This window comes from Protomyctophum parallelum (genome assembly GCF_964188405.1).
Source record: "Protomyctophum parallelum genome assembly, chromosome: 22".
Taxonomy (NCBI): domain Eukaryota; kingdom Metazoa; phylum Chordata; class Actinopteri; order Myctophiformes; family Myctophidae; genus Protomyctophum; species Protomyctophum parallelum.
Window position 1 is genome coordinate 30,440,765 of NC_139714.1, and position 25,223 is coordinate 30,465,987.

Genomic DNA, 25,223 nt, shown 5'->3' on the forward strand with positions numbered 1-25,223 from the left:
ACTTTCACATGTCAATTCACACAGGTGAAATACCACACACACACACAGCATGCTTTCTAGTTGCAAAGCTGGAGAGGGTTTGCGGAGACGATGTCGTCGTCAGCCAGTTGAGATACAAAAGGGATTGTATTAATTTAACATCGCAAGTCTTTCAGAGGCTTTAGTGGTCTCTCTCTCTCTCTCTCTCTCTCTCTCTCTCTCTCTCTCTCTCTCTCTCTCTCTCATTCTCCCCCACCCTCTCAAAGTCACACACACCCGCAGTGTCAAGAGATTTAGAGCTTGTTGAACAATACCGCACGCACGCGAGCGCGCGCACACACACACACACACACGCACACACACACGCACACACACACACACACACACACACACACACACACACACACACACACACACACACACACACACACACACAACACACACACCACACACACACACACACACGCACGACACACACACACACACAAACTCAGACAGACTAAACTGGGTCCAAGCCTCTCAGCTCTACTGTCTAAACTAATTCCTCCATACTGGAATTATACACGTTGGCCAACTTCCCACCATAGGATTTGGCTTGGCGTGCAGATATAGAGGACCCCCCCCCCCCCCCCCCCCCATCCAGCCGTACAAGAGGAGCAGGCATTATCTATTTGTGATAAATATTCAAACCCCTCTCACAGCCAAAGCCCACCATAATATGGGTCATGATTGTACATTGTGAGCGCAGAGAAGATCCTCGCTCCGCTCCCCAACACCCTTCTCTCTTCCTCCTCTTCTCGGGGGGCCATTGTCTCTGTGAAGGCATCTTTGGGGGGGTCCCCGTCTGTCGAGAAAGACCCCCTAATGAAGGACAATCCGGTTAGGCCTCGTCTGTCGCGCGCATACGCGCGCACAGCACACACACACACACACACACTGTGACACACACACTGTGACACACACACGCACGCATATGTAGGGGCTTAATTGGAAGGGCTTAATTGAGTTGTGAGGGGCTCACAAGGCTTAGTATGATTCAAGATGAGCAAATCAGGAAAGTCTGCCTTAATGAGTGGATATACCACACACACACACACACGCACGCACATGCACGCACGCACGCACGCACGCACACAACACACACACACACACACTTACTTCCTGCTTTCTTTTGATCCCAGTGTATGTCAGATTCCACTCCGGCTAAACAGCAATTAGACTAATGATTAGACCTACTGTTCTATGTGACGTCGTTCTATTCTATGGGAAGGACGGATGTTTGGATCGTTTATTTAACACTCTCAGAGTTACAAACGTGTGTGTGTGAGTGTGTGTGTGTGTGTGAGTGTGTGTGTGTGTGTGTGTGTGTGTGTGTGTGTGTGTGTGTGTGTGTGTGTGTGTGTGTGTGTGTGTGTGTGTGTGTGGTGTGTGTGTGTGTGTGTGTGTGTGTGTGTGTGTGTGTGTGTGTGTGTGTGTGTGTGTGCGTGCGTGCGTGTGCGTGTGTGCACATGTGAACTTTTATGAATGAACCCCCTCAGGAGCAATTAGCATGTTATTGTGCAAGCACTCATATGCAGAGCAATCATAAGGCTGTTATTAGTACTGCTGGGATTGGTTAAAAAGTATATTATGACAGTATTTCTTAATAATACATTATTATTATTATTACCCTTATTAATAATAATAATAATTATTATTATTATAGTTTGTATAATTACATTTGCAGCAGATACACAAAATGCGTCCTGTGCATTTACCCATAAATATTCAGAGCAGAGGATGCTATTAATACACCAGCAGATGAGCAGTTAGAGGTTATGTGTCTTCTTGCTCAGGGACACTTTGACACACAGACCGGGGCTGACCGGGCTGGCCAACCAGGGACCCATTCTTCCCATTCAGCTACATTAGCACAAACATTTGGAACAACAGACACAGGTTTAGTCTGAGAAGTTGAGTCTGAAGAGGTGGGGTTTGAGAGCGGTTTTAACACTAATTATTCCTTGGACGTGTATACATGTCTTTAGAATCAAAACCACAGGGTGCCTTGGACGTGTATAGGCGTCTTTAGGTCTTTTTTTATTGATATATATATATTTCTTTGCCTCTCCTTCTGCAATGTACTCCTTGCTGTTTCGCGCATATTGCACACTGCCGTTCACTCCCTTGTTTACGGCTCCAAAAGAATGTCTCGTAAAACTCCTAATCTAGGGAACTCTCCATGGTTTAGACTAGAAGGACAATGTTCTGTCTTCATTTCTGACTTCTGACTTCAGCATGCCTCTCGTTTGGAATGTTAACGCTTCTAGAGAGACTTTAGCGTGACCAGCGCGAGGTATATAAGAACGGAAGGGCTTTTCAGAGTAAAATCGGCCATGTCTGCTGGCACTCTCTATACTTTGAAGAATTCCCTGGCAAAAGAAAAGTGTTAAAAGAAGAGTCGCTGGGAGCTGCTGTGATGTGGGCTGATGGAAGTGAGTTCCACATACAGAGAGAAGGGGCAGCGACTGTCACCTGCAGGTTCAGCACTCGGGCATTTCTAATATAGGTTGGCATCCTCAGAGCTGAGGGAGCGGAAAGATGGTCAGAGAGGTTGAGGAGGGCCTTGTAGGTGTTGAGTAGTATTTTGAAATGTATATTATATGACTGTAATTATTATGGTCTTATCAGTCATGCCTATTTTGCACAATAACATGGATCGAGGACATGTTAAATAAATCTCTTTTATGAGAATGACATTGTGGGTAAACATATACATTTAACCCATTCTGAACGGGCACCCATTTTGGTGTTGGCATCATGTCGTGCTTTACCTATTGAAAAATATCAGATCTACAAGCTCATATCGCGCCACCGAGTGGCGCGATACGAGCTTGTAGGTCTGCTATTTTTGAAAAATCGAAGAACGACTGACATTTTTTTTAATCTGATCTCAGGTCAGCATGGGTTAATCAGACCAGTGTGTGTCCAGTGGAAACCTCCGTATGAATCTGATCTCAGGTCAGAATGGGTTAAAGAAAGACAGATCTACAAGCTCACGAGGCATTTTGATTGGCTGTGGCGGTGGGTCCAATGCCCCATGTTGTGTCGGCCTGTTAATTGCCAGTGTTTTAATTACACAAAGTGCTCCGTGTGCATCTGGCCCCTCTGTGAACTAATTCCTTCTTCTTGTCATGTGACCACCCCAAACCGCTCCCGTGATTTGATTTGGTCATCAGTGGGGGGGGGGGGATGTTTCCGTGACGATTAACGTGATAAGAGCGGACGCCGGCGGTGTCGTGCAGCGGTCCACATGGTGATTCGCTTATAGGAGACGTGACAGCAAATGGCCCAGCCGCGCCCGGCCCGCACACATGCATCAATGTACACACAAATCTTTTCCTAAGTGTAATCCTAACTCGAAAAGTACTTTTTAACCATAAAAACTGCTCTTGTGAGGACAAGGAACAACTAAACCATAGCTCACAAGCATGGTTATACAGGCCCACACACACACACACACACACACACACACACACACACACACACACACACACACACACACACACACACACACACACACACACACACACACACACACACACACACATCCATTGCTGCTGTTGTCTGTCGTTAGCTGACGATGTTGCTGGGCATTACAGTCTTCTGATTATGCGGTTCCTTTTGATGGATTATGGAACATGGTACAGGAAATATACAGAAAGCCTATTGTCGATGACAAGAAAGAACATAGGTGTACAAGTCAACCTTTCGCAAGAGCTATTGACTGAGCAGAGTGTGTGCGTGTTGTGTGTGTGTGTGTGTGTGTGTGTGTGTGGTGTGTGTGTGCCTGGCGTGTGTGTGTGTGTGGTGTGTGTGTGTGTGCGTGTGTGTGTGTGTGCATTGGGCGTGCGTGTGTGCGTGTGTACAGTAAGTGTAGCATTCTCGACATCCATGACCATGAAGTAAAGTGGCTCCTATAAAGGAAATATTTCCAAGACGTCCCTCGACCTCCTCTTGAAGTGTGTCTGCTTGTAGCCACGTCGACTGACCTCGTTGTTGTTTGAAGCATGCCGCGGATCAGGCTTGTCGCTCGCGTGCATGTATGTATCTTTGGGAATGTGCATGACCTTCACTGTGGAGTGTGTGCACATGCATGCATGTGTGTGAAACGCCACGTCCTTGGGGGGGTGGTGGGCATGCTTTGTAGCACCGGTTGTGGATGTCATCCCCCCCCCCCCCTCCCCTCTGTTTTTCATTGCTTGCCGCCGAGCGGTTTGGAGTCATTGCGTGGTGGCATGTGTCGCACGTGGTTGCCGCGGATCGCTGTGCATGAGGGCAGCGGTCCGTTTGATTTTTTTTGGTTTGGTTCTCGGGGTCCGAGTGGGGAAGGGGGGGGGGTGGGTGGTGTCCAAATTCCCCGGTTGGTCACGGCAGGGGGACCTGTGCTGTTTTGGTTTTTGCAGGACAGTGAGGGTGCTCAGCCACTGAACCTGTCGGCCAAGACTAGGGCTCCCGAGAGCAAGTCACCCAACTCCCCTCCGACTTCCCACAGGTCCCTGTCAGCTCGGCCGCCGTGACCAAGCTGGGCCACTCCATGAAGTACAGCTCTGCCCCCTCCAGCATCGGAGGACCTCCCTCCAGAATGAACTCAATAGGTACGTGGAACGACGAAGACACACACGCACGCACGCACGCACACACACACACACACATACACACACACAGACTTTTCACTTTCACTTTTAAAAGTTCAAAAAGGCCAATCAAGCTTGTAGATCGGCTTTTGTCAGTACTTTGAGCAACAACATTTAACGAAATAGGGCATATAATAAAAAAAAACATACAAGGTTTCTGGCCGACAGCAATGCTATGCACGTACATGCGCGTACATCTACACACACACACGCGCGCGCACACGTGAGCGCACACACGCACATGTACACTTGCTCACACACACACACACACACACACGCACACACACACACACACACACAAACGCACACACACGCAAAATAATACTTCAACTCTCTCAAAAGCAACAGGATACACATTGTCCTGCACAGTTATTCACACAGAAGATGACACTAATGCACGTGTAAAAGCTAAAGACGTGCACAGCACATGTGGCATCATGAGTATTGTTGTTTGGGACGGCAACACTTATACTGCTCTGTTGGTGGTAATTACAAGAAGATGGCTTTTATTCATAGGCGCCATTGTCAACATGGTGGCAGCAATCATAGACAGACATGACAGGAATGAGTCACAATTTGAGAGAGAGAGAGATTAGCGCATTTCTTTTGCCTCCTGAGCAGGGAGTGGGGGTATAATAAAAGAAGGAGTGTGTGTGTGTGTGTGTGTGTGTGTGACAGACAGGAGGTATCAGCGATGAGATTAGACAAGCCTCTTATATCTACCAGGAGACCCACGAACAACCGGCATTAACCCATTCTGACCTGAGATCAGATTCCAAAAAATGTCTGTTTGAAAATGACAGTTTTCTGAAAAAGCTATGTTTCTGTGTCAGTCGTTCTTCGATTTTTCAAAAATAGCAGACCTACAAGCTCTTAGCGCGCCACTCGGTGGCGCGCTATGAGCTTGTAGATCTGCTATTTTTCAATAGCTAAAGCACGACATGATGCTAACACCAAAATGGGTTCCTGTTCAGAATGGGTTAATGACACAATGACAACACACACACACACACTCACGTTTATACAGTACACACTCTCGTGAAAGACACGTACACACACACACGCACTCACGCACGCACACACAAACACACACACACACACACACACACAATCCCACCCCCTCCTCCTCCCATACAGTAGGCAGTTAGTCATTTTTCAGACTCCTTGGCTAATCTCAGTGTCTTTCATTATAAATCGGAGGATTTAATATCAGATTAGCAACGTTGCGGCCCCAGATGTTTTTTGTTTCGAAAAAGTGGATTAGGAGGACGCATAAAGTTTGTGTGCGATCCTATTCTGTAGAAACATGTGTTGTGCATTTTGTGTGTGTATGTTTGGCGGGCGCCTTCGATTCCCATTTGTGTTGCAAGTTTCAAGGTTCCCATCGTGTGGCTGGCGTTACTCAGTCACTAGAATAGGAGTCCTAGTAGGACTCAAGGGTGTGTGTGTGTGGGTGCGTGCACATGCGTGCATGTTGTTGCAGGGTATTAACCCATTCTGAACGGGAACCCATTTTGGTGTCAGCATCATGTCGTGCTTTAGCTATTTAAAAATAGCAGATCTACAAGCTCATATCGCGCCACCGAGTGGCGCGATACGAGCTTGTAGGTCTGCTATTTTTTGAAAATTCGAAGAACGACTGACATAGGAACACATAGCTTTATCAGAAAACTGTCAGGATGTAGAAGACGTTTATAGAATCTGATCTCAGGTCAGGATGGGTTAAAGTTCTCTGCCACACACAAACGCACACACTCGATGTATCATCCCCCCCCCCCCTCATAAATCTATTTCTCTTCCTCCTATTATAGAGGGTATGTGCGTGACATCATCATCATACCCGGACTTTATGCGTGAGTGTGATAAATCTACTTTCTGCATGGCCTCGACATCCATTACATCCAAACAGAAACGTCCTACTCCTATTTGATTGCATTAAATGACGGTAAACAACGTTAAACTCACTTTGCCACTGAATTTGGGTTGAAACTGAATGTCCTTCACGGGACTACAAAAGTGGGATAACAGGCGGTAGTTGAGAAAACTGTCCTGTGGTAACTTTTCTGTAGAGGGTATGCGCATACATACCCTCTATACGCGCCACTCCATCCATCTACAGTAAGCCATCTACCAATCCCCCCACCCATCCATCCATCCATCCATCCATGCATCCATCATAAACTTGCGCTAAGAGGCTGTCAGTGCCTCTGACGTCTCAACAGTGTCAGACAGACTGCCTGGTATCCTTCCTGCCGGACACCTTGTTGTCCAGACGTCTATAGTGTGCTTGACTGTATGGTTTTGTCTCCTCAGAGAGTTGGCTGTCCTCTCCGAGGCTTTAGACAGCAGCATTCGGTACACATGTACTGCTGTGTCTGCATCAACGAAGGGTAGAACGCCAAACATATATACGCACGCACACCGTCTGTCACTGACACAAAAATACCTCGTACTCTCTCGATTGCTCTCTCTCTTTTGAGCTCCCTGAGTCAAATTGACTGCATGCAGCGTGTGGGTCTCTCTCCTCTCATATACCCCCGTTCCACCAAAGGCCCCCTCGCTCTCTCGCACAGCACAGATTTAGTGGGTTATGACTTCTGAAAGAGTTCAGGGCGCTGTCGTTACCAATCTGAAGCTGGTAATCTGGCCTGCCCGTGGCATTAGCGGCACGGATTAGCGCAGATAAAGAACCCCATAAGCCAGGAGCGGCTCTTTGTTAAGAGCTATCCCCAATTTATAAAGGGAGCCGGACACACACACATACAGAGACACACACACACACACACACACACACACACACACACACACACACACACACACACACACACACACACACACACACACACAATTCAAAAGCATGTACATTACACAGTCAACTCCACATGTTCATTTATCCATTTGCAACTCTGAGAGTGTGCTGAGGATTTTACTGTGTACGTACTGTATGCCTACACACACACACACACACACACACACACACACACACACACACACACACACACACACACACACACACACACACACACACACACACACACACACACACACACACACACACACACACACACACACAGAGAGAGAGAGAGAGATCAGCGTGGAGAAAATGCCAGTGATGCTCCATCGACCGCGAAGATGTAAATAATACAGATAATAGGCAGCGAGGAGATACAGGGGGATGTGAGCCGGGGGTCCGCGCTGCACCATGGGGGCACATGTTTGCGGTCGGGGGCAAATTAGCGGGACGTTTTAGCTATAATAAGAGTCATCTGTCTGCCTCTCTTCAAAGAACGGCATGAGCTTTCAACTGAAAAAGAAGAGAGGCGGAGAGAGGCTTTAGATGTGTGCGGCGCGCGTGTGTTTGAGGGGGTGTAAAATCACTTCAGATTGTATGGCTCAAAAGTGGATCTTTTAAAAGAATCGAATCAGAGATTTTAAGGATTGGAAGTTTTATTTCCGGCGAGCGGCTTTTTAATTGTGGCTACCGACTGTGTGCGTGCGTGCGTGTGTGCGTGCGTGCGTGCGTGCGTGCGTGCGTGCGTGCGTGCGTGCGTGCGTGCGTGCGTGTGTGTGTGTGCGTGTGACAGACAGAGCGAGAGAAAGACATAGGAGACAGAAATATCAGAGAGGGACAGATACACAGAGAGGCACGTAGGTCACACACATACACAGAGAGAGACAAATGCAGCGTATGCCAACGCCTTTACCTCACAGTACAGGAGATGTAATCAGTCGTGCGCGCACACGCACACACACACACACACACAATGTAAATCCTGGTGCATTTTATTTCCCACTTGGTTTGTACATAAATCCAATCCAAACCAAACCAACGGTATGTCGTCCTCCGTAGACCTGCTGTCCTCCCTGTCCTCCGGCTCCTACCTGAACGACCACGAGGCGGTGAGCAAGGCGTTCGCCGAGGCGCGGCAGATGAAGGAGCAGCTGAAGAGGGAACAACAGGTCCTGGACGCCAAGGTGGCCGCGGTCAGCAACCTCAGCCTGAACAACGGATGCTCCGACAAGGTACAGACACACCTCACCCAGGACTCACAGCAGTGGTCCCCTAGGGGTCCCAAGGTACAGACACACCTCCCTCCTTGAGGGAGTTCCAGGGGGTCCCCAGCTAAATTATACCATTAAATAGGGGTCCGTAAATTCAGGTCAAACTGGGTGCCCTATAGCCATAAAGGTATTGGGGTCCTTGGCATGTATTTTCAAATGGGGTTTCCGCAGGCTAATTATCAGTGTGGGGGTCCTTTGAGAACCACTGACTTACATTTAGGTGATTTAGGTTATTTAGGTGATCTTGTGTGCGATTAGGGAGGCCTACGTTTAAAAAAGAAAATGTATATACAATGTATGTAAATTAATAACTGTAATGGATCATAGTTGATGATCATTCTCTAATCAGATTACTTCAGAGTTAAGTGTTCCATTACTAGATTTAACAATGACAAAATAACAGACTTTATTGTGATATTGTCTAAGTAGTCCTAGTAAGCAATTATGCTTAATTAATAAATTATAATTCTAACCTATTGTAATCATTTTAAAACCGTAGAATACAATAATTTCAACAAATTCTTCTTTCAAATTACATTGATGAGAAAATACAGGAGCGGAAATGGAGGCCAAACTTCTTTTTTTTTAAATGTCAACATCAATCTTTTTCTTTTTTTTTAAAGGATGGCTACAGACAATGCCAAACGTCTCAAATCCTACACAGATGCGCACATAATGGGCCCAAAAGTCACCCTGCGCTCCATGCTGTTATTGTCACCATGTGTTAACCCATTCTGGGCGGGAACCCTGCCTCACCGCGCTATGTGGGAGGCGAATCACTGCACAATGTGCTCAGTGAAATGTGTTGAAACTAAACGGGGCTAGATAAGGTAAAAACCAGAGGCGCTTCAGAGGCAATGAGTGTGTCTGTGAGGCGTGCTGCAGGGCTGTGTGTGTGCGTGTGTGTGTGTGCGTGTGTGTGTGTGTGTGTGTGTGTGTGTGTGTGTGCGTGTGTGCGTGTGTGTGTGTGTGTGTGTGTGCGTGTGTGTGTGTGTGTGTGTGTGTGTGTGTGCGTGTGTGCGTGTGTGTGTGTGTGTGTGTGTGCGTGTGTGTGTGTGTGTGTGTGTGTGTGTGCGTGTGTGCGTGTGTGTGTGTGTGTGTGTGTGTGTGTGTGTGTGTGTGTGTAGCAGAGCGCAGCGTCGGGGAGACAGTAATGTGAAGTGACGGCCCCGGCTCCTCAGCAGCGTGGCTAAATTGTGGTTATTTGTTAAACACACTCGGAGTCAGCTAGCGTGCATGTGCACACGCACAGACACTCTCTCACACGCTCACGCACACACACACACACACACACACACATAGAGAAACAGCGCGCTTGAAGCCTCTGCAGCGGCGCTGACATTCAACAGCTCTTTCTCTTCCTCTGTGTTTCTCTCTCCTTCTCTCCCTCTCAGTCTGGAGGATTTCAGACCCGCTGCACACACACAGTCACATCCTCCGTGTTCATTTGACTCTCTGAGCGTGTACCGAATGTAACCAAACGTTTGTGCACACCCAGAGACACGGCGTGTAATACGGCTCTTTAATGTGGATTCATGTTTTGTTATATAAGAAGGGTGAAATGACGGCGTTTACACAAAACCTTTATATTATAGTGTGAGGTAGAGCATGGCATACATTACACAGGGGGTTGATCTGAACTAACGCCACACTGGGGCTGTAAACCTCATCTCACGGGGTTCGACTCCCGACGGCCTTTACTGCATGTAACTCCCCCCCCCCCCCCACTCTCCCCATTTCCTGTCAGCCCACTTTCAAGCTATCCCTCTACAAAAAAGTAAAAATAAAGGCGAAAGCCGAAAAAATACCAAAAAACATCATCTACACAGTGTGCACGTGACACTGATCTAGAGCAGTGATTCCCAGCCTGTGGGCCGTGAGGGTATTGCAAGTGAGCCCCCAAATAATTGGCAAAACAATAAGATGGTAAAAAAAAATATATATATATATTATATATATTGAAAAACAATCTATCATTTCCTTTAGAACCTTGAAAAGTGTGTCGTCATTGTGAAACCGATATATAACAGTTGATCTAAACCCGCCGTCTCCAGCCCTCTGCCCGTGCGGCGCTGTATGTATTCCACACACTGTGAAGCCGCTATTTCAGTCCTATGGTTCCAGATGCAGTGGCGCCATTTCATTTCAGACGGACTGAAAAAGGATTATTTGTGTCCCCACTTTGTGTCTTGGCACTCAAATCGTTCCATACCACGGCTTAGTGTCGCACTATGCTGTCACCCTCTCTGTTCCTGCTGCCACCCCATCCATCTTATAGATATAGATATAGTCTAATCGGTCTAATATTTTCTTTTTATTCCCCCCCCCCCCCCCCCCCCCCCACCCCATCCAACATCTGTAAATGCGATACGACATTCGATCTCTCTCGGCTACCTCCCCCCAAATCGTTTACTGTTATTTACTCCAATTGAGGTAAAAATGTTGATCACCGCCCAGCGATTAGATTCCATCGGGCTAAAAACGGGAGGAAATGCATTTCATTAGCGCCGCCGCATCCGGCATCCGGCTCCATCCAGCCGGCTATGGGGGCCGGGGTCGCCTGGAAATGGGAGAGAGAGCACTTTTTGGAAGGTTGTTTTTGAAAGACAACAGTGTTTTGGGAACCGTTCCTAATCGTATAATTAAAATGTAAAATGCCAGCTCTGGTGCAGTGGGGGAGTGTGTGTGTGCGTGTGTGTGTGTGTGTGTGTGTGTGTGTGTGTGTGTGTGTGTGCGTGTGTGCGTGTGTGTGCGTGTGTGTGTGTGTGTGTGTGTGCGTGTGCGTGCGTGTGTGCTTGTGCGTGCATAACGGCAGACGGTCTCTAGTACAGAGTGCGCCGGCTGCTAGCATTAAGCATGTAAATGCACAGTAAATCAGCCTTTTATTGGCTGTAATAAATACCCAGGGGGCCGTGCGGCGTGGCCTCACTCTCTCGTCCCTCTGCACCGGGCTCCCTCTCTCTCTAATGTGTCCACCCTCGGGGCTCGCGCCAAGAGAGGCGAGCCCGCAACACTCCACTCACGCAGGTGGCTGCCAGGAGCGCGCGCACACACACACACACACGTGCATACCGTACACCCCCCCCCCCCCCCCCACACACACACACACACACACACACAGTCAACAGTCAAACATCAAACAGTGGTTGTAAATGACGAACCTTACATTTGGATGCGTGTGGCAAGCGGCGCGCAGGCATCCAACGACGACGCAACTGTTCAATAGAAACGTTTCTGCCGACCGACATTCAGACAGGCTTTTAACTGTCCAACACAGCACTGAAACATGGCCCATGGGATCAATGGAATTCACTGGCATTGTCTGAATTCATAGATAGGAACAGACTACGTACAGTATGTGCTGTACATTGTAATGTAGAATTAGTTTTACCTTTCCATTGTGCTGCGCAGCCTGCAGGGACTTATTCATTAATGAATTCACTGATGGGCGTGTGTGTGTGTGTGTGTGTGTGTGTGTGTGTGTGTGTGTGTGTGTGTGTGTGTGTGTGCGTGTGTGTGTGTGTGCGTGTGCGTGTGGTTCCAGGACAAGGCAGCCTTGGAGAGTCTGAGCCAGCAACTAAAGCAGCAGGCCGAGGACAAGTTTAGTCACGCCATGCTGGACTTTACCATGAGCGGAGACTCTGACGGTAGGAGCACACGACACTGAAACACACAACATAGTGAACATACGCGCACACACTTGTATTTAACACATTCTGAACGGGCACCCATTTTGGTGTCAGCATCATGTTATGCTTTAGCTATTGAAAAATAGCAGATCTACAAGCTCATATCGCGCCACCGAGTGGCGCGATACGAGCTTGTAGGTCTGCTATTTTCTGAAAAATCGAAGAACGACTGACATAGAAACATAGCTTTATCAGAAAACTGTCAGGATGTAGAAGACGTTTATAGAATCTGATCTCAGGTCAGAATGGGTCAATTACATTTGAATTTGAATTGAGTTTGCACCAAATATGGACGGATTGCCGTTGTTCTTTCATGTAGCTAAACCAGTGAAGGTTCCAGGTGGTTTTGAACGTCTCCACCTCCAGGGGGTCCTCGCCATGCCCATTTCTCCACATTGGACATACAAAATGAGTGGACAATAACTCATTCTGACCTGAGATCAGATTCTAAAAATGTCTTCCACATCCTGACAGTTTTCTGAAAAAACTATGTTTCTGTGTCAGTCGTTCTTCGATTTTTCAAAAAATAGCAGACCTACAAGCTCGTATCGCGCCACTCGGTGGCGCGATATGAGCTTGTAGATCTGCTATTTTTAAATAGCTAAAGCACGACATGATGCTAACACCAAAATGGGTTCACGGTCAGAATGGGATAATATAACCAGAAACACATAAAGAGCTATAGCCCTGGATCACCATAACAGGTCTGTAACTCTGAGAGGGTTCAGATGGAACCAATGTGGACCCTTATACAGGTCCATTTGGTTCTATTTGTACACTCTCAGAGTTAAGGGGCGTCCTTGAAAATAACAACCACTTTAGAGTCGTAGTAAATGAGTGTCATGCATATTATTCTAAAGAAAACCTGGAGACTTGACATTCATTAATTGGGTCTTATGCTCAAAATAGGAGCATTATGGTGTGTGCAAAAGAAGAAAAGAAATTGCCACGTCTTTGCCACGGACACATCTGTCCGCTTGGGGACATAATGATGATGACACCCTGCTCTCCTCTCCCCCCCTCTCCTCATGATGATGACACCCTGCTCTCCTCCCCTCCCCTCTCCTCATGATGATGACACCCTGCTCTCCTCTCCTCCCCTCTCCTCATGATGATGACACCCTGCTCTCCTCCCCTCTCCTCATGATGATGACACCCTGCTCTCCTCCCCTCCCCTCTCCTCATGATGATGACACCCTGCTCTCCTCTCCTCCCCTCTCCTCATGATGATGACACCCTGCTCTCCTCTCCTCCCCTCTCCTCATGATGATGACACCCTGCTCTCCTCTCCTCCCCTCTCCTCATGATGATGACACCCTGCTCTCCTCTCCTCTCCTCCCCTCTCCTCATGATGATGACACCCTGCTCTCCTCCCCTCTCCTCCCCTCTCCTCCCCTCTCCTCATGATGATGACACCCTGCTCTCCTCTCCTCCCCTCTCCTCATGATGATGACACCCTGCTCTCCTCTCCTCCCCTCTCCTCATGATGATGACACCCTGCTCTCCTCTCCTCCCCTCTCCTCATGATGATGACACCCTGCTCTCCTCTCCTCTCCTCCCCTCTCCTCATGATGATGACACCCTGCTCTCCTCTCCTCCCCTCTCCTCATGATGATGACACCCTGCTCTCCTCTCCTCCCCTCTCCTCATGATGATGACACCCTGCTCTCCTCTCCTCCCCTCTCCTCATGATGATGACACCCTGCTCTCCTCTCCTCCCCTCTCCTCATGATGATGACACCCTGCTCTCCTCTCCTCCCCTCTCCTCATGATGATGACACCCTGCTCTCCTCTCCTCCCCTCCCCTCTCCTCATGATGATGACACCCTGCTCTCCTCCCCTCCCCTCTCCTCATGATGATGACACCCTGCTCTCCTCTCCTCCCCTCTCCTCATGATGATGACACCCTGCTCTCCTCCCCTCCCCTCTCCTCATGATGATGACACCCTGCTCTCCTCTCCTCCCCTCTCCTCATGGTGATGACACCCTGCTCTCCTCTCCTCCCCTCTCCTCATGATGATGACACCCTGCTCTCCTCCCCTCCCCTCTCCTCATGATGATGACACCCTGCTCTCCTCTCCTCCCCTCTCCTCATGGTGATGACACCCTGCTCTCCTCTCCTCCCCTCTCCTCATGATGATGACACCCTGCTCTCCTCTCCTCTCCTCCCCTCTCCTCATGATGATGACACCCTGCTCTCCTCTCCTCCCCTCTCCTCATGGTGATGACACCCTGCTCTCCTCTCCTCCCCTCTCCTCATGATGATGACACCCTGCTCTCCTCTCCTCCCCTCTCCTCATGATGATGACACCCTGCTCTCCTCTCCTCCCCTCTCCTCATGATGATGACACCCTGCTCTCCTCCCCTCTCCTCATGGTGATGACACCCTGCTCTCCTCTCCTCTCCTCCCCTCTCCTCATGGTGATGACACCCTGCTCTCCTCTCCTCCCCTCTCCTCATGATGATGACACCCTGCTCTCCTCTCCTCTCCTCCCCTCTCCTCATGATGATGACACCCTGCTCTCCTCTCCTCCCCTCTCCTCATGGTGATGACACCCTGCTCTCCTCTCCTCCCCCCTCTCAGCAGGCTCCCCCAGCGTGTCAGACTCCAGGATGTTCCGGGAGGCGCGGGGGCGTGGCAACGCCGAGCCGCACATCAAGCGCCCCATGAACGCCTTCATGGTGTGGGCCAAGGACGAGAGGAGGAAGATCCTACAGGCCTTCCCCGACATGCACAACTCCAACATCAGCAAGATCCTCGGTGAGGAGGCGCACGCACGCACACGCGACATGCATGCATGCACGCACAACATGCACGCACGCACGCACAACATGCACGCACGCACGCACGCACGCACAACATGCACGCACACTTCCCCAGCTCTCTGCCCAGAGAAGGAGCGTGAAGCAGAAGAAGGGAGAACAGAGACATACGGAGTCACGGCGTGTCACTGCTAGTGCCAGCTGTCCTCGTGCAGACGTAAACAATACATGATCTCTCCCACTCAATGAAAATGATACGTGTGTGTGTGTGTCTGTGTGTGTGTGTGCGTGTGCGTGTGTGTGTGTGTGTGTGTGTGAGTGTGGGCCATTTGTGTCAACACTTGTACACATACAAACACACATTTAACACAGACACACCCATACAGTATATATATGCGTGCGCACATACACACACACACACACACACACACACACAGGTTTCCTTACAAGCAGCTTGTTAATGAACAGCTGGGAAGAGTGTGTCTCTGACAATGATGATATAATTCATTATGCATTAAACAAGCAGTGAGAGGCCCGTCTGACATTTCTCAACCCCCCCCCTCCCCCGACCGCCGGGATCGCCCTTGACATTTTAAAGAGCTCCTAAGCGTTTTATAACACAGCGAAATCTGGTTTTAATAAGCCTCTGCGCGCTCGCTCGCTCGCTCTCTCTCTCTCTCTCTCTCTCTCTCTCGTTCCGTCTCTCTTCTGCTCTGTCTCCTTGTGCCTGATTTAATACTTAGCTGGGTGCCATTTTCATGTGCCTAAAATAGCAGATATATATAAGCGCACAATGCAATGCGCTGTGAGCTTGTAGATTGGACATTTTTGCAGTGCGCAACTAAGTAACTATAAGTATATAAATCGAGTGTTACTGCTCCGTCTCTCTCTCCCTCTCTGGATTGTTAACAGAAGGATCTGGTAGCGGTATAGTGAAGAGAGGGAGAGAGAGCACAGCCAAGCGCTGACAGCTTTTACCCATTAAACATACAGTAGTCAGTAGTGTGTAAATTCAGAGCAGATATGAAGCGCATGTGGGAAGGCGTGCATGTGCGCGCACGTGCACACACACACACACACACACACACACACACACACACAAAAAAGACCAGATTTGATTTCAACACGTAGATTTCACAGGGCTGTAGCTAAACGGAGGGAGGTAAAGACATGGCGTCCTCGTTAAGTTTAGACGGATGACTGTCATCCGTTTTCTTCTCTTCATTAATCCATTCAGGCCTGACCTCAAAAACTTTTCTGAAATAAATATTTTCACGATTTTTCATAAATAGCAGATCCACAAGCTCATAGCGCGCCACCGAGTGGCGCGCTATGAGCTTGTAGATCTGCTATTTTTCAATCGCTAAATTACAACATAATGTTTAAAACAACTCTCTCTCTCTTATTAGTATGAGCGGGACTCAATCAAGCCTTCCGTCAGACAGACAGATTATGATCTCCGTTTTTTTGTTCGTGTTTTAAACTTTTGTGTAACTGGACCGCCCACACTGTAAAACATCAATGTGTGTGTGTGCGTACAGTATGTGTGATTATGCGTCTTGTGCCTGCGCTTGCCCACACCCTGTAAACATCGATGCACGTGTGTGGGTGTGTGCAGACCGTGCCACCACGCGCACCACTCGTTTACTTCGGTGCATGCACTAACCTTATCCTTTCTCTCTCTACGCCGTTCTTTCTCCACGTTGCATCATCGTCCATCCGTCCATCCGTCCATAATAGGCTCCCGCTGGAAGTCCATGACCAACCTGGAGAAGCAGCCGTACTACGAGGAGCAGGCCCGCCTCAGCAAGCAGCACCTGGAGAAGTACCCCGACTACAAGTACAAGCCGCGGCCCAAACGCACCTGCCTGGTGGACGGCAAGAAGCTGCGCATCGGCGAGTACAAGGCCATCATGAGGTCCCGCAGGCAGGAGATGAGGCAGTACTTCAGCGTGGGGTAAGGGGACCAGGCGAAATTTAGGGGAGAAGGGGGCCTGGAGGAAAACAGGGGGAGGGTGGTTCAATTTCAGTCAGAGGTAGGGTGAGCTAATTGTATTTTGTGAGTCCAAGGGAGGATAATTCAATTTTGATAATGAAATAGTCTGGGTTTTTACAGCTTTTCTGAATTCAGTCGAAACATTGCTTTCACTTGGTACTTCCCAACGCTGGCTACAGTTTGTCATTGTTCCTCCGGTGTGTCAATCATTGTGATTGGCCACTTCACACCTACTACACAGCTTTACAAAGCTGCCTAGTGTCAATATCACATGCATAAAATGGGGCATTGTTGTGTGACCAACTAAATAGTGTCTAGACAAGACCGTGAGCCGAAACAAGTTTTTTTTCAGCAATTGGGTAGCGTTTCATGTGCTTCATTTTTGTTGAATCACTTGGGGAGGGGACTGGATTTAAAATTTCATTCAGAGGGAGGGTGATGGTGTTTTATATCAGGGCACATACATTTCCTCCAGGGGTACCCCTACTTAAATTTCGACCTGTCCCTAAGCAAGACGCTTGAAACAGCTCTCGTAGTTTCAGGAATGTATTTGGGAATAATTAGGACACAGTAATCATTTTGAGAAGGTACTGTGTGTACAGTATCACGATTTGTGTATCTCAAGGTGTAGGCAAATTAATTTGTGTTCTTAATTGACCTATAGCTATTAAAGCACTTATTTTTCCAGTGCATATGGCAGGCCTTGTTGACGGATTTGGAAGAGATTTTGAAGGTCTGGTTCCAAAAATGAACCAGTATTTAATGTGTAAAATCCATGATATTTACATGAGCCAATTTAAAATTTACAATTTAGGCATTTATCAGACGCTCTTAATCCAGAGCGACTTACATTAAGCAAGAACAAAAAGCATGGGAATACATCACATAAAAAGCATTTATCATGAAACATGCGTAAGCTAAGAAAGTAACAGTGGAATATCTATATAATGAAACTATACATATATACTATACTATGCTATACATTATGTACTATGACTACATACAATGCAATTATAGTGCATTATATGTAGTGTCCAGTAGTGTCCAGTAGTATGTAGTGTCCAGCTGGAAAGTGTCCAAGTGGGAGTGTCTGGGGTAAATTATTGGAAATTAATTGAACATTGTTCTCTGTGAATCCTTGTGTTTTGATTCTGCGATATAGAAAAACCTAAAACTAAGCATAGTCAAATTCTCAGTGTTAATTTAACTGAGAGTTTGGGTCCATTTTACTGAGTGAAAACGTGTAGCCTAAATGTGATTGTGTGCTGCATGCTGGCTGCTTGACAAAACCCATGTTGGAACGATTTGGGCAAGGAAACATTATGTCAATCAGTTGAGGAAATCAGTTACTTTAACACAGGTTACAATGGGACATTGGCAATTGTTTCATAGTTTAATTTGTGCTTTAAAAACGTTTGCTGATTATTTTAGGATTGCAACTATTGATTCATTCTATCAATTTATTTTCAGACTAATCAAATAATTGATTAAGCACTTATATATATAAGTTATATATACTATAAGCTTTATAGTTACGCACAATGGTGTTGTCTGTTGTGCAAGTATAGTGAAAATTACACATTGCACAACTGGGTCAAAGATGCCACGTGTTTTTGAGACTGTTCGCTTAGATAATGACAAAAATAGCGGTTGATTATTCATTGATTATTTTATTAACCTATTGATTATCAATTATATCGTATAATTGATTAAATCGACTAGTTTGACTGTTCCTACTATTATTATTATTTTGAAGACCACAAAATTCACCCCAAAATGAACCGGAAGCAAAATGGCCTAAAGCTAATGTGGCTACCGTGTGTTTTATCAGCTTTAATATTGTAACCGCGATGTAGCAACGATTTAGTACTGAGTCACTAACTCTGACGTTCTGTTCAAACACCTCAATTCAGAGATCGCGATAACAATGGCAGTGGACGGGGGGAATCATTTCATTGACGGACCACAGCGGAGCAGAGCCAGAGTGATCTAGTAAGAGAGTGGCGACACTATAGCGTTGACTCCCACTGTAACAATGGAAGCGGATGCGGAAGTGCTCATTCTATCTCAATGGGATAGTTCCAATGTTTGGAACTATAGCCCACAGCACCCCGCTTTGTCTCAATGGGATAGTTCCAATGTTTGGAACTATAGCCCATAGCACCCCGCTTTGAGGCGAGATCAAAGCGTGTCGCCACTCTCTTACTACATTACTCTGAGCAGAGCGTTAGCTAGCGACGGCGATGCTGCTAGACGGTGGATATCAGCGAGACCATCCTTAAAAAGCACCTAAAAGCACGTGAATTACAGTAAAAGTGTTCTAATGTGGAGTGTATGTGTTTGTGTGTGTGTACAGGCAGCAGGGCCAGATGCCCCTATCCTCAGCAGGTGTAGTGTACCCAGGTGCCCTGTCCATGGCGGGCATGCCCTCTCCCCAGATGCCCTCGGAGCACTCTAGCATGTCCAGCAGCCCCGAGCCCAACGCCAACCCCCACCAGAGCCCCTACCTGACCGCCCTGAAGGTCGAGGAGCCACGCATCATCAAACAGGAGGACCTACGACTCGAAAGCAATGGCGACCCATACGACGACTTCGACTACGAGGACGAAGAGGCTGACTACACGAGCGACAATGACAACCGTATCAACCAGTAAGGCGGCGCAGAAGGGTCGTTCGTTCCCCGCTTTTCAAGCCAATCACAGCTGGTGAACCCTCCCTCCCTGAGGCCACAAAAACCCCAAGCAACCAATCAGGAAACAATAAACTTCTCTTTTGCCAATCACACTGAATTCCATTCTCACAATCGCCCCACCCCTCCAATTTCTCCCTACCAACCAGGACTCTTAGCAGAGCCAAACCCCTCTCCCACTGGAGTCCTGACACCAGCATTTGACCAATCAAACCAAGCACAGGACCTGTCACTCACACTGACTGTTACACAAACTGGAGTCTGGGAGGAACTGAAGGAAACGACAAAGCTAGCTCTGAAGCTGAACGCTGAATACTGTACTGCTGACACAGAGATAGAGCGAGCATACCCTGACACAGTGTGCAGTCAACGACCACGAGTAAGCTACAGAACACGGAAGAAGAAGCGTGAATCCCACACACAAACACAGTGACGTAACCTTTAGAGCTGTTTGTCAGACAAGCAGACATTTTGAAACAAACAAAAATGAAACTGAAAAAGTCGGACCTGTCAAGAGGCTGAATCGATGACACTTTACGATGGCGGACCTGTTTGTTTATTATTATCGAAAGACACTTTTAAAGATACAGCTTTGTTTTTTGTTCTCGGTTCTATAATGTTCTCACTCAGGTACACGGTGCCAATAAGTGGCTTGTGAATGTGAATTGTTTTTTTTTGTTTGTTTTTTTGTTTTTGTTTCGTGCTACAAGTTTGAATAATAATAGAAAAAGAGACTTTTTTTCCACACCCTTTCATTGTAAAGCGCCCGAGAGACATTAGATGTGTCTATATTTTGAACGAACAGCCTTTGTTTCACCTCACAATGTACATTTGCTGTGTTTCTTGTGACACCCACCCACCCAACCCCCCCCACCCCACCCCTTAGAATACAACGGGTCGGTCAACCTCTGTGTCAGACAGCGAGGACCGGCCCTGCAAGAGATTTAGACGTTGAGTTTCTCATGCCATGGAGCAGCACGGTGTTATGAGACAATCCCCTCTAAACCCCACTCACTCACAACCCTTCCCAATGCCACATTTATACTCCCCAAACAGCGGGTCCACAAGTGCACAACGGGTCGCAGTGCGATACATTGTGAGCCTGTAGATCTGAGTGTAAAACACCAACAGCGCTCCTCTGTCCTGTGTCTGTCTGTTGGCTCTTTTCGACCATGAAGGGTTAACCCAAAACCTTCCAGAACCTGTGAAGTTTTGTGATGGTTTTCTGTTTCCCCTTCCATTAGAACCAGAACCACCCCTAACGGGGGAATTATGTCTTAAAAGAAAAAGCTAATAATAATAATAATAATAATAAAAAACCTAGCCAAGCCTGTAGATCTGCTATTTTCACTATTCTTGACAAATTCTTGACTTCTGGGTTCCCAGAACTCAGGGTTAAGATTATGTCCCGAGAACCTTGTCTGACACCGAGTCGTAGCAAAAACAAAACCCAGAACCTATAATATGAAATAAGTTTCACGACACGGCGAGGTCAGCAGAGTTCTAGCAGTCGAAAAGAGCCTAATCCCCCCCCCCCCCCCCCCCGCTTTCATCTGAGCGTCACGCCGATGTCGTGCCAGGAAGACCGCCGGGTCTTTCGTGATGACGAGGGCTTTTTAAATGTACACACGAAAGAAAGACATGTAAAGAGAGACATTAGACTGCTCTTACTACTGCCCTGGGTTCCCATATTTCACACACATGTACAGTATGCGCACGTACGCACTCACGTGCACATGTACCGCTCGTATGCACGCGGTGGAGACATTGGCGGAGCTCCCCACACACACACTCACATATCACACACACACACACACACACACACACACACTTGCATATATCGCTGCCATTCTGTCACCCAGCGTCGTCTGCTCCCTCCAATCAAATGTCGTTCTGCTGTGCCCCCCCCCCCCTCCTCCTCCCTCCCCAGAGTGGGCAGAGCTGAGGTGAATTCAGCCAGTCAGTGTTTTCTGTTTGTATTTGAAAGTGTAAGTGTATTTTATTTGTATTCCTCTCTTCAAACTGCCTCTAGTCTAATAATATTATTAACAATAATCATAAGGATTGTCAGACTTTCCTAAGTTTTAGTAAGTTATGTACAGTATAATTTATTTTTTATTTTACCTCGTTATCCTTTTTTTTTTTTTTTTTAACGACCATACGAAACTACAGCGGTCGCTGAAAACAATTAAACTTTATTTAGCTGTTTAGATATTTTAGATCTTTGAAGAAGAAAAAAAAAAAAAACTAATTTTTACCTTCCTTTGTTTTCAAACGATTCTGTTCCTCTTCTCATTTGTTTGATTTGTTTTATTAGTGTTGCTTTGACCCTCTGAATGGGTGGCTGGGCGGCCTTAGGAGCGTATGAGCAGCGCGCTGTCAAGTGAAGGAGACGGCGCCTCTCACGCACTCCACGCACCCCACGCCTCCCATTATGAAGACTTAACCCCGCCCCCCGTTCATGTCCAAACCCATTTCTAAAAAAAAAGCACTCAAACTCTGCGCAGTCAGAGAAAGAAAGAAAGAAAGAAGAACGTGATTTTATTTTAAATCATTACTATTATTATTATTATTATTATTATTATTATTATTATTAGTAATGTTTATAATGTATAATGTGAAGGTTTTCTGCTTTTATTTTTCTTTCTTTTATTTTGGAAAAGACTGAAGAAGAGTGGGACAGTCGTATCGCTCGAGGAATCTGTTTTCTGTGAACAAAGAGCCCCGCTCCCGTTTACTCGCCTGGCCGTCTCACTCACGCACCGTGAAACATTATTGGCTAGGATCCACGCACGCACGCACACACACACGCACACACACACGCACACACAACACATCATGCATGTACATATACACCCACACACAGGCACGCGCGCGCGCGCACACACACACACACACACACACTCTTCAAGCACACAGACACGCTTCAAATGAAGAGATTATCATGACAACCAAACAATCCTATGCTGTCCTTTCTTATGTTTAATTAAAAAAATCTACATAAAATATATTCATTAGAAGTATTCTAGTTTAGGCAATCCTGTATATACATTTTTGTTTTGTGATATATGAACATAATTACTTTTTTTCTTTTTTTTTAATATATAAATATATATATACTAGAAAAACAGTGTTTCCGGAGCTCCACTGCGTGTGGATGTGAGACGACCAGGTTCCATCTGAAAGGGACCTTCACACCCAGCACTAGAACTATAAGAGATCTATAACTGATTGATTGATTGATTGATTGATTGATTTATTGAATACTTTATTAACCCATTCTGACCTGAGATCAGATTCATACGAGGTTTCCACTGGACACACACTGGTCTGATTAACCCATTCTGACCTGAGATCAGATTCTAAAAATGTCAGTCGTTCTTCGATTTTTCAAAAAATAGCAGACCTACAAGCTCGTATCGCGCCACTCGGTGGCGCGATATGAGCTTGTAGATCTGCTATTTTTAAATAGCTAAAGCACGACATGACGCTAACACCAAAATGGGTGCCCGGTGAGAATGGGTTAACAATATTAGTAACAGTACAGGTAGTACAGTCAAAAGTTATGCTAAAAGGATAACACAACAAAGCCCCAAGGGCTTTGTTTCAGTAAGACTGAATACAGTAAAAGTTCAGTAGCAGCAAGGGGTTTACAGAAGATATACAATGCAAGGGTGAAAGATATAGTTGCCGTTTACGCTATAGTTTTAGTGCTTACTGTGAATGGCCCTTAAAGCCCGAGTTTACACTTCATTGCACGCCAGTGTTCGGCCCTCCGAAATAGCAGCTCTACTAAGTTGTGAGCTTGTAGATGATGCCGACGGCCGACACCCCGACATGCAAGAGAGTATAAATCGGGCCGTAGTGACTCCTAAATGAGGAGCTCTTTGCTTTGTTTTAGCTCCACACTGTGTTTCTAGGAGCCATGAGCCTCGCTCAGGTCCCCACGCTCACAATCACGCTCTGCTATGGATAGATGTCGTTCGCTACTCTCGCCCATAGCCACACCACAGAGTCTTAATTGGCCCCGTGTCCCTCCCATGCCACATGCACAGTAACATCCAGAGTATTAAGTTAACGGGCCCTATAGAACCCTGGGCCAAGTGTGTCGTTTGTTTTCCTGTACAGATTAAAGACCTACAGAAAGGTGGTAGGCTCATGTTATCTACACTACATTAAGCAACACAGCTGCCGTTAATACGATTAATAATGGGTGTTAGATCAGTGGTTCCCAAATGACCCAAACTAGTGAAAGATTTCACTACTACTTTTATATATATATATATATATATATACATGGCATTCCTTTGATTTTATTATTATGTTTTTAAATGTTGAATTGTTAGTTTTTACCAATATCTTTAGAAATTCTGACCGGGCACCCATTTTGGTGTCGGCATCATGTTATGCTTTAGCTATTTAAAAATAGCAGATCTACAAGCTCATATCGCGCCACCGAGTGGCGCGATATGAGCTTGTAGGTCTGCTATTTTTGAAAAATCGAAGACACTTTAAAATCTGATCTCAGGTCAGAATGGGTTAATAATGAAACTGTCAGGATGTAATAGACATTTTTAGAATCTGATCTCAGGTCAGAATGGGTTAAACCGTACAGGAGAAACAAACGACACAAGCGGCCTATAGTGTTTCGTGCCCCTTTGACTCTGAGAGTGGACACATGGAACCATAATATGGGCCCGTAAGAGTTACACATGGATACATCAACACGGAGGTGTTTTTTATTTTTTGTTTTACTGCGTATAGTGAGCATCTCGGTGTCATTGTCGCTGCTCAACCTCCCCCGTTCAACATCACACACAGTGGTTGAGACCCAATGCTGGAGATGTGGATTAGTCCTCTATGGGGACATGGAGAGGGGAGGGTGGGGGTTGGATAGGGGGGGGGGGGGGGGTTAAGACTTCAATCATCCCTGCTGGCAAGGTCTGTCCCCAATGTTAAGACAATGAAAACAATGATAGTGATGAAGATGATGTTGATGATAAATATTTAAGACAATCAAAAGTCATGAGTGGAGCTCGAAACAAAGTAATTATTACAAGTTTAAAAAAAAGAATCTTACCATCTCAACTTGAAAAATGGAGAAAGATGATTATGTAAATATAACATAGAGTTATAGATTTATATTTTGTTCATAACACAGTGTAATATAAGTTGTATATTTCCTTTTCTCTCTCTCTCTCTCTCTCTCTCTCTCTCTCTCTCTCTCTCTCTGTCTCTCTGTCCCTCTCTTTTATTGATGTTATCCATGCCACAGAAAAAGCCAGAGTCGAAGTACTCTCACAAAAAAAAGAAGAAAAAATATCAAAGAAATAAAGAAAACAGGAGGAAAAAAACAACAACAGGCCGTG

The 25,223-nt window shown here is 46.6% G+C and overlaps 1 protein-coding gene across 1 annotated transcript in view; it reads left to right on the forward strand.

The window, feature by feature from the left end:
- Positions 1-23,073, forward strand: part of sox5 (SRY-box transcription factor 5) — a 43,775-nt gene extending 20,702 nt beyond the window's left edge. Inside the window, exons 4-10 of the mRNA XM_083758093.1 lie at positions 4,514-4,616; positions 6,467-6,508; positions 8,506-8,678; positions 12,262-12,364; positions 14,991-15,167; positions 16,910-17,126; positions 19,522-23,073. Of these exons, the coding sequence (XP_083614219.1) occupies positions 4,514-4,616; positions 6,467-6,508; positions 8,506-8,678; positions 12,262-12,364; positions 14,991-15,167; positions 16,910-17,126; positions 19,522-19,819 (1,113 nt within the window). The 3' untranslated portion in view covers positions 19,820-23,073. The remainder of the gene's footprint in view (positions 1-4,513; positions 4,617-6,466; positions 6,509-8,505; positions 8,679-12,261; positions 12,365-14,990; positions 15,168-16,909; positions 17,127-19,521) is intronic.
- The last annotated feature ends 2,150 nt before the right edge of the window (positions 23,074-25,223 follow it).